At 34.6% G+C, this 10,481-nt stretch overlaps 1 protein-coding gene across 1 annotated transcript in view; it reads right to left on the bottom strand.

The window, feature by feature from the left end:
• LRPPRC (leucine rich pentatricopeptide repeat containing) overlaps positions 1–10,481 on the bottom strand; it is a 92,562-nt gene that overhangs the window by 43,439 nt on the left and 38,642 nt on the right. Inside the window, exons 21-23 of the mRNA XM_065632123.1 lie at positions 9,794–9,924; positions 8,255–8,340; positions 6,417–6,621 (exon numbers count right to left, since the gene is read on the bottom strand). Coding sequence (XP_065488195.1) covers positions 6,417–6,621; positions 8,255–8,340; positions 9,794–9,924 — 422 coding nt within the window. The remainder of the gene's footprint in view (positions 1–6,416; positions 6,622–8,254; positions 8,341–9,793; positions 9,925–10,481) is intronic.

Here is a 10,481-nt window from a genome sequence, read left to right as displayed (position 1 = left end):
CTGCATTTCTTGTGCAGCACAAATTTTGCTTTTTCAAAGAATGAATTATCTAGACTACTATATACTATCTTCACCTAGGCTAATATTTTAAAAATTTTAAGAGTAAAATACAGAAGAAGAATTAATTTTGTTCAGCAATACTGACATTCTGAAAATGAACCTAAGATGACGGATTTCTACCTTATCCCCCTTACCGAGCCCTGTTTACAGTGCATCTTCTGGCACCCCATGGAGTCATTTGAATTTTTGTCATTTGGGGTGAAGACTAAATTACAGGTTAATTTCAAAACTGCAAGTAGATGTTGCAGGCTAGATTACTGTCATAAAAGAGAAATACTATGGTAGTTACCATAGACAGATATAAAGCTTTACATAATCAGTATTTTTCTCCTGCTTTAGATGCGTGTTCAGTTAACATCTAAAAAAACAGTTTTATAGAAAACTACTCCATTTCTAAGGAGGCACAACAACATTTATATATTCAAATTAAAGTTTTCAGTGATAAATCTAGCTTTACAGATTGATGCTCAAACAGCCATAGTATTTTCTTGGCTGTATTCCTAAAGGATTAAAGTGACTGTTTTTAGGTCAAAGCCATCAATAAATGAACGAATAATTGGAATGTCATTCAAACAGGAACATTAAGAGTTTTCTAGTCTCTAAATGTGTACTTCTGAAGGCATTAATACTGTATACGCAGAGAAAAAACATCAGCAAAGAACTGAGATAAAAATAGAAATATTGTATTTGTTACTGGTACTTACTGCTCCAAAGGTGGCTGAACAAGTCTGCATTTAAAGAGGTCAGTATCTTACACACTAATTTACTAGACATCTGGTTTGAATCTTTCAAAATCTGATATATTTGTTCTGTTGCATTCAAGCAACCAGTCATCCACAGTTTACTAGAGAACAGCATTTATCAGATAAATGATAAAACTGGCAACAGCAGCTGTAAAATAAAAGGTATAAAAGTTCAGGCTCTACAAAGAAATTGTACCACTACTGCAAAGAGAAAAAATCACCAAGCTTACGCTTGTACTTCAGTTAATATGATCTGTTCAACAATCTGTAGTACTTCTTACTTGTCACAAACTGGAATTTATTCCAAGTAAGTATGAGCAACTAGTTTTGTAACCAGTTTTTACAATCCTGTCAGAAAGGCCCAATGAAAATTAGGAACTTGCTGTAGGCTTCAGATTTCGAGTATAGGTAACACTTTGATATGTTTTCTGTTATGATTCACTAACTTAAAAAAAGTACTGCACAAAACAGATTTTTCACATTTTAAGAAAATGCTATTTCGACATAAGGATTTTCAGCTAAGAAACAGCCATACATTTGAAAATATTTGGCAGTCTTTCTGTACGAATTTATGCTTGTCAAACATCCTTTTATCTTCCCAAAAGATACTTACTACACTACCACATTAAAAGCCTAGTCCAAAATTACTATTTAATTAATATGGATCAAGTAAAAAATTAAAGCCCATATACCCATAGCCAGGTTGGAAAAATGTGATTTCCAGTGCCAGTCTGGACAAAATAGTATTTAAAATGTGAACACCAGTGATCCATGGTTCACTTTGAGTTGGCCAGATATTACAGCTTTAAGTGACTCACAGACATCATCTGTTCAGGGCTAATACCTGTTCCACTTAAAGATAAGGTGTATTTTTCCCTTTCATTGAAACTTGTTCTTTTAAAAACGAAGATATACTATTAGTTTTGAATGAGAGCAGGAGCCTCAGTCGTCACTGTATTATGCTTGGCCCTTATATAATTCCAGAAGAGTCCTGCTTTGGAATTTTTTTCAACTGAATTGACATCAGTGTTCAGATGTCCTAAGTTTTTGGATTCGTTTGGTTTCTCTTTAGGATGCCTGTGAAGTCCAAGATACTGTGGGTACAATATTCCAAAATATTTGCATGGGCAATTCTACTCACACAAAGCTATTTGAAGTGACAAAATTACTCAGATGTCTGTGTGTTTGCAGAACACGATCTGTAGCAGGACTGGCTATAATGTGCATGGATATAACATCCCCCTTCAATTTCAATAAGCCACTCCCCTCCTGCTTCAAGAATGTAGCACTAAATCTAACCCTTTTACTTGTAATAAACAACTTTCCCAACCAGAGAGTCTGCCTGATAAAAATAAGACTCCAAATATTGATTTTAATTGGAATGAAGTGCTGTAACATTATGCATAAAGCTTTAGTGAAGTGGCAATTTACCTAAGGGGTTTACTGATTGAAAAGCTCTCAAACCTGAAATCACTGGAGAGGTAGAAAGAAAAAAAGGGACTCTCTGCGGTGGGGGTGGAGGGTAGACTGGTAAAACAAATCCCTCTCTACAAATCTGAAGCAGATGTTAGTGTAGAGGGAAGTCAATTCAGCAAGGTACAATCAGCTTTACAAAAATTATTCTGTTAAAAGAGAACAGGCTCTTGAAAGAGCTAAATGTTTTTCTGTTCATTTGCTATACTAAGGAATCTTCAAGGAGACTGGTGTGGCAATTACAACTAATCCTCCCCAAAAAATTAACTGTGTTGAAGGCTTTGTAATTTCCCTAGGTACAATTTAGCTGTCACTTACTTTAAAATTTACTCAAACATGCGTTCCGAACAGCACTAACTTCACATGTCAAGTGCTTTCCAGCCAATTGAGTCTAAACTGGAAGTCGGTGTTAAACAACTGAATGATTAGACAAGATAGCTCATTTCCCTGCTCTTTTGTTCAGAATAAAATGCCACATTTACATTATCAGACTCAACAGGATTTTCTGACAGAGAGAGAAAAAACCCTAGTGAACACTGTCCGTACCAAGCACATGAAGCCTGTCATTTACCAATCATCCTTCAAAAAGCAATAGCCATGAATGTAACTTAATTACGACCCAATGATCCTTGACAAAAAATCATCTTATCACTGTCCTGTCCCCATAGGGCAAATGAGACACTTTTGTCCTTTGGCACTCATGATGCCAAATTCCTAATTGCAATAATGGAGTAAGAGAGCCAAACATCCCTAATTTCCTTGCAACATGTAAAGAGTTTTAATACAAATATTTGAAATGAAGCTACCAAAAATTAGAAAAAAACTCTCCCCACTAGAGATATTTTTCTTCATTAAAAATATCACCTAATTTTAAAAGATGCCTATTTTTAAAAGTAAATTTAAAAGTCAATTATCTTGTACACGCTACAGATTCACACCAAACAAAATCACAGGTGAATTTAACTCTGTGAAAACAAAAGAAGAAAAATTGTCTAGGCACTGGATTCGTGCTCTATCTGCTACATAAGAAACTAAACAAAAGGGGTTTATGTAAGATTAATCACGAACCAGCACACAGTGCTTTACTGGACAACACTGTATTAAAATACACTGGTGATTTTTAAAGACACACAATCCAGCTATAGGCTTTAGATCCCTTCAAAATACAAATATTAACCGCTTGCATTTATTGACTACAAAACATTTGTTCATACGGTCTGTAACATAATGTTTTGATAGTTCACCTGCAAATTTTCTTCCCTCTGCTTAAGAGTATTTCTGACATAGGTACTGGGAAATTTCAAACCTGCAGATGTTTTGTTTCTTTTCGCAGAGGTGATATTATTCAAGGAGAAGAGAAACAAACTTATGTTAATGAAAAGACAGGAACCACACCAAGCTTTTAAGATGTATATTCCTACTTTTGGTTGTACAAAACTTGGCTTGTGCAGTTTTCTTGGAAGAAGAAAAAAAAAAATCATCAATAGTTACTGTACCTGTTAATTTATCGTCCTATAAATGGGAATTATCAAAGTATCGGATAGCACAGGAGCAGGTTAGCTTCACAAACCTCTTCAGTTTCGTACAGTGGCTCATGTTCAAATAGGTTTCCCCTGACAGTTGGTACACAAGGTAAAAGTGAAAACTACAGTCTTTAAAATTGTAAGAAGGCGTGTAGGTAACCTTTTCTAATTATTACCAGTTGGAAGAACCAGTTCAAAATAAGACATATTTTAGGAAAAAGTACAAGCTCTTCACAGCCTTGCAGCTTTTAGAATCTAAGAACCTTTTTAGAATCTAAGACTTTTGTCATACTTCCAAGGCAGGTTTGTCACCTTGGATGACAGACCAAGATTCCAGATGTGGACTGTCTCAATCTTTAATGTGATTTCACCATCTTGAGAAACTGTTCAGACTCTTAAATAAAAATCATACAAATAAAAGCAGGGGAGTAGTTCCCTTTAAATTTAGTGTAGGGTAAAAAAAAAAAAAATAATTACTATGAGTTTTCTCTCTAGTTACTTCAGTTAAATATTTCTCAAAATATTAAAGGAAAAATGTCCAGGAGAAGATGAAAACATTTTACACCTACAATTGTTGAAATCTTCAAAAGTAAATCACAGATTCCTTCACAAGCAGTTAAAAAAGTTTGAAATAAATTAAGCACACAAAGCATTAGCACAACCACTGCTGTGGAACATTAAAAAACACCCTAGAGCTGATTTCAGAGGCACACCGATGACCTGCAGCTAAATGACAGCATTTCAGCATGATATTTGAGCTGTAGGATGGCAAATAGTAAGCACTACTGCTGCAAGAAACGACTAACACTTCTTTCAGTCACTCACGACTTTCAAAAACTCTTCAAGACCAAAAAAAAAAAAAACAACCACCAACCAGTTATGCCTCCCAAGCAAACTAAGCGGAAAAAGCTTCCCCTTCTGTTCTGTCTGACATGGGAGAAAGGAAGCTAGTCTCTCCATCCATCAGGCAGAAAAAAAAAAAAGTAAAAAAGTAGGAAATGACCTTACTTTGTATTGTAGTTACATATATGAAACGTATTACAAGTTATACAGGTGATTACCAATGACTGGTAGCCATACTGTTAGACAGTATGGACCTACTTGCTCCTTTAAAAATCTATTCTCAGAGTCCCTTCATTAAAAAACTTTTTAGAAAGTTTTACCAAACATTTATAATCCAAAAGAATGCGGAATCAAACTAAAATAGCACTCTTTACTGTCCCCCTTTGCATCCACGCACACGATCACATCTTGATTTACATCATCATATCTTACTTCTGAAGTGAAGAGAACCCAAGTAGCACCACATACAGCTTGCATGTCAACGTGCATAAAGCAATTATGGAAAATGCAGCTGCTCTTACTGCACACTGCAAAGCAGATCAGATATTTTTCCAACACATTAGTTACATATGATTGCAGTTAAATTACCTTCATAAACATCTGCCTTGTCTTGTGATATAACCAAGACAGTGTTGCTGACTGAAAAGATGTACGCTGTATACTTAAGTGTTGACCACTACACTAAAACGCTATTTTTCAGCAGAGAATGTACATGCATCTACCAAGAGTTACATCTTTTTGATACGAATTTTCAATACAGAAAGTGATATACAGACCTCACATTCACATAATATTTAAAACTAAAAATTCTACACATTAAGAGAAACGTTAATGCACATCTTTGAGGCTGACTTACACGATACTATGAAAAAGGCACTTATTTCTTAGGTAATATATTTAAGCCAAGAACATTTCATACACATGAACCAAACTGCAAGAAACTGATCAATCACACTAGCTGCAAGACATTAAAATCCAGCAACTACATAAATGACATAAGAAAAAAAATAGGATTGTGCGTATGTTAAAGGAAGTGAAAAGGGACTCTTGGCTCAGTTTTAGTTAGAAATCATTATTAGTTCATACATACATTAACTCATAAGGAAAATATATGCAAAGGAACATGACACATGGAATTACAGATACTGCCTGCTGGAATGAATGTATGTACTTCCTTTTCTCTATTAAATGGTATTAGAAGTATATATGGAAAAAAAAAAGCACAACAGACAAACCAGACAGTACTTTCTTTGAATTTTAAATTCAACAACATAACAGTCTATTGGCATTAACAAATGATTTTAATTACGTGAATTAAAAATATTTCAGTGTTCAACAACCGCCCTGCAACTCACCTGAGAAGTATCAGATGGCACAGAAAAATAATGCTGTTTTGATGGGAAGCCGAGAATACACCTATCATGCTCTGAATAGCTATCTTGTCAAACAGACTTTAGAACCGACTAATTCATAAGGATATTCCAATACATAGCCATTTCATCTCTGATGTCACTATAAAACACAGCTGTTGTTCCCAGAGACCATGACATGATGCATAACTGATGAAAACAGACTTACCTAACTTAAGAAAACGTATTTGTTCATCGCAATTCCTAGATCACGTCAGTATTACATGTGCGCACGTGTGTGCATGTTTACATGCATGAGCACTTTCAAACATGTATGTGCAGCTGTGTATAGGATACATGCGTCATACAACACAAATAAATATCATATTGTAACTTATTCCACCTGAAGCCCAAACATAGCTTACTTTTCAAGGTGAACTGTAATCAGAGGGGAATGAAGGACAGCAGTTTCTGCCAACCCCAGGTTCGCAATGGTCTCATGTAATCGATTCACCGCTTCAACTTCACCTCGCATGGCAGCGGCATTAAGAATGCGGAAAAAAGATGCAACTGTTCTGTCTGAGATAGGAACATCCTTCTCTTTCATCTCCGTTAGAATGTTAATAGCATCTACAATGAAACAACACAAAAGACCCTTAGGTAATTTCATGTAGGGAAAACAAACTGCTATTAAAACAGCATTTCAAACCCAGCAGGAATGTAAATTCTGGCGTATAATGCCGATTTCAAGTTAATTACTACTTGCATTTCTAAACGAGACTACAATTATAAATCCACAATAGCATGGTTTTATCATTTTGCTGCAACTTTGACTACAAATTATAGACAGGAACTGTGTGCCCACTCTGTACCACATAACCCTGTATAGTCTGCCCTATAGCTGCAAGATTCTACTAAATGGATGCTTTTATCGTTCAATGCTAACATCTGCTAAATCACTCCATTGTTTCTTCAGCAGATGGCTTGTCACGAGGCCAGATAATAAAGATATGTTTACACTGTATATACAGCCAGACTAATGGTCTGATACCGATAGGGCCTGTTTGCTGTGTCGATACTAATTAGCCGAGGAGAGCCAATGAAAGCTTTCTAACAGACTGCATGTTAAAACATTAGGTTCATTAAGCTTCATTAGTAAGGCACAAACAAACATTTTGTTATACAGAATAAGTGCATTTTTCTAATGTTCTTAATTATTGCATAGACAGAATGTTTTGACCACTTTACATTTGGCTACATTTATTAATTGTTTTATTTTCTGAGGGACATTTATGCTCTTAAAAGCAAGCTGATCTTTTCAAACTGCTTTAATGTAGAGGTCGTCATGATCTGATTTATTATGATTTGGAAAACATCAGCTTTGTTTATTATTTTTCTAACAGTAAGCTTAATAAGAAGCCAAGACAAATTTCAAAGACAGACCTTACAAGAAAAAATTAACTAGCTTTTTTATTTTATTGTATAGTGTTTTATATAAAACCATAACATTTTGTGTCTAGGCTTGGACTACATTTTTATGGTCTTAAGTCTCCCACAAAATCATAAAACTCAATATTCAGAGTCACCTTTTAAGCTGATGACAGTCGAGAGTTCTTTTAAAGATCAACCATATCGTGTACATTATAGAATTATGTTAGACTAAATTACAGAAACTAAAGAGCTAACAGCTTAATGCAAACATCTAGAAATACAAAATAGGTAGTTTGCAGAACACTCATTAAAAAACAAAATTTCTGGGCAGTTTGACAAACTGACTCTAAAATTCAATAACAAACACATAAAAGAATACCAATAGGAAAATACATACTTTATAAAAAGTTCAATGATTTTTTTTTTTTGCAGTACTTGGCTCTTACGAGAAGGTTATGTTTACAGGTTTTATGTTCAGCCTTCAGACCTTCTTAAGCAAAAACAAAGCCATTAGTCTAGGCACATACGCAATTTGTGCCATAAGTCATGATCTTCAAACTCAATCCAAACAGCAATGCTAATAAAAACTAGCTGCAGAAATGCAAAAAGCACTGAGCTGTGCAAATGTAAATGACAAGCTTGCCAATCCATTAAAACTAATGGCCTGCACTGTCCAAGCATCTCTGGTTGAATTCACATGCAAATTTGTATGCAAAATGTTCAAGCACTTTTCAGGACATGATATACCATTAATATCAACTCACATTTTTATTCTTGAGGCAAGATACCTTTATTATATAGCAGAAACACACAATGAAAGCAAATAGATTACCTGCTAGTTTACCATGCTTTACTAAGACTTCTACCAGTGCTACGTATTTTCCAGTGTCAAGAGCAACAGGTGAATTCTTAGGGAAGCTAGAAATTAAAACATTAAGAATTTTATCAAGAGAAGCACACATTTTACGGATTCAGCTTCGAAATTTATTTTTAAAACTACATAGCAAAACAACAGCACTGAGAGCTAAAAGTTATAATAAGTATTAAAGGAAAAATCCAATAGACTTTAAAAGATGCAACATCAAAATGTGATTTGACAATACTATCCACATACCTTCTCACCCCAAAACCCAAAAGTTATATTTTAAAAAGCCAAATGGTTTAATTATTTATTTAGGAGCTATTGCATAAAATAGGGTATCGCCCAGAAGACTGGGAAGAAAAAAGTCCACGTGGCTGGGCTAGGGCTACATTCTTTTCAATGAAAAATATGAAACTATTTGCCTATAGTAACAAGTTAAAAGCTACTACTTTGAAGTTTCTGCTATGTGGTTTTTTTCTTTTTTTCTGGAAGTTTTAAAATTAACTCCTTCTCTGATGTTTCTTTTTGTAACAAGCCAAGAGCCACTTGTTGGCAATATTATGCTACACTTGAGGCAGATCAGTAAAAACCTGCTACCGCGGTGAAGCTCCACTAGAAGACTAATTTTTACTTCACGCACACTCACTACAAGGACTGTGTGAGAGTGGTAGCACAGCCAAAACTAATATACTACCAGTATTTGCAGAGCGGCATATTTCTTGGTATCCATAGCTCAATTAGGGCACATAATTTCAAACACTAGCAAGGTGTGATGAGCACCTGCCTGCTAAACCACTGAAAAACCAAAGCAAATACTTTGTCAGTGCATGTGAGCAGGAGAACTTGAAAGTAACACAGAACTTGTTCTATATTCAGTATAGCTTCAGACCGAAAGAAGGCTTGCAAGGGAAAGAGGGAATGGGCAAACAAAAAGATGATCTGTAAGAATTTCCTCTGGGATAAGTCACACACAGCATGTTTTAGCTAGGAGCTAATTTTCACATCCAAGATACAAAGCTCTGAAAATAAAAATTTAAAGTAGAATGCTTGTTGACAGTCTAAAAATAATGTTGCTCAGAAACACTGCTATTCTGAAGACAACATAGGTGCAGCATATTCTAAGCACATTCTAGGTGCTCTCTAACACACAATGCAGGTACTTTCCCCCTTCAGTCTTAAATTAAGTCAAACTTCATTTTAGGCACTATCTGTATTTAAAATTTAAAAAAAAATATCCAGATCCTATGTAGCAATTAATCTTTTTAATATATTTTTTAAATTAAAAAAAAAAATACTGACCATACAAAGTAGCTGCTTCTGATGTTCAATTATACAAATCAAATTTTTTGTTTCAAAAAACCACACCCTTGACTGTTTTAAATGCACATACATTGGTGGGGAAAACTAATTAAAAATGGATGAGAGGGTTAAAACTCAACCTACTTAATTCAACAAGGTCTGTGTATCAGCATAAATCTCTGTGACATGTTTCAGTGCCGGTGTACTTACACTTTTTCTTTCAGGTTCATTGCCTCTTCTACATTATCATGTCGACAGCACAAATTTATTAAGGCTGCATAGCCACCGACAACCATGTCCGGTTCGTATTTGGCTTTCACTTCAAGGGCTTTTTGCATATTCTAAAAAAGGAACAAAGCAAAGACGTGAACTAGAGGAAAAGGAAATATGACATTATGATTCTTATATGTTCAGTGTGCAGTTGCGTGAGCACTTTAGTGCTTTTAGTAGTATAAGATCACATCTGAAAACAGTGCTGTAATGTTTTAACAAATTTTAAAAGTGAAAGTTATTTTGCAGAAATTAATATTTTTCTAAAATACCTTTTAGATTAACTTGAGACCACATTTCTAAATAATTTTTCTGGCTTTATGTTCATATTTCTAGCATGTTTTAATGTAAGACTTTTCTTTTTTTTTTTAATCCAGACAGCTAACGTAAACGTGATTAACCCAAATTCTAAAACAGTTTTTATTTATTTGGAATTCATAACAATTTTCACCTGGTACACTGCCAAATACACAAGACTACTTTTTAAAGAATAAGAAACTACCTAATGATCCCATAGAAAGCTTTTTTTAATACATTCCTATTCATACACTTGACCACTTTGAACTTACAATGGTGTTTGCTTCTAGTCTTATTTCATATGCAAAATCGGAGAGACAGACAGCTGAAA

This window comes from Caloenas nicobarica, chromosome 3 (genome assembly GCF_036013445.1).
Source record: "Caloenas nicobarica isolate bCalNic1 chromosome 3, bCalNic1.hap1, whole genome shotgun sequence".
Lineage (NCBI taxonomy): Eukaryota > Metazoa > Chordata > Aves > Columbiformes > Columbidae > Caloenas > Caloenas nicobarica.
Note: the sequence above shows the minus strand (reverse complement) of the source record. Positions and strands in the feature narration are given on the sequence as shown.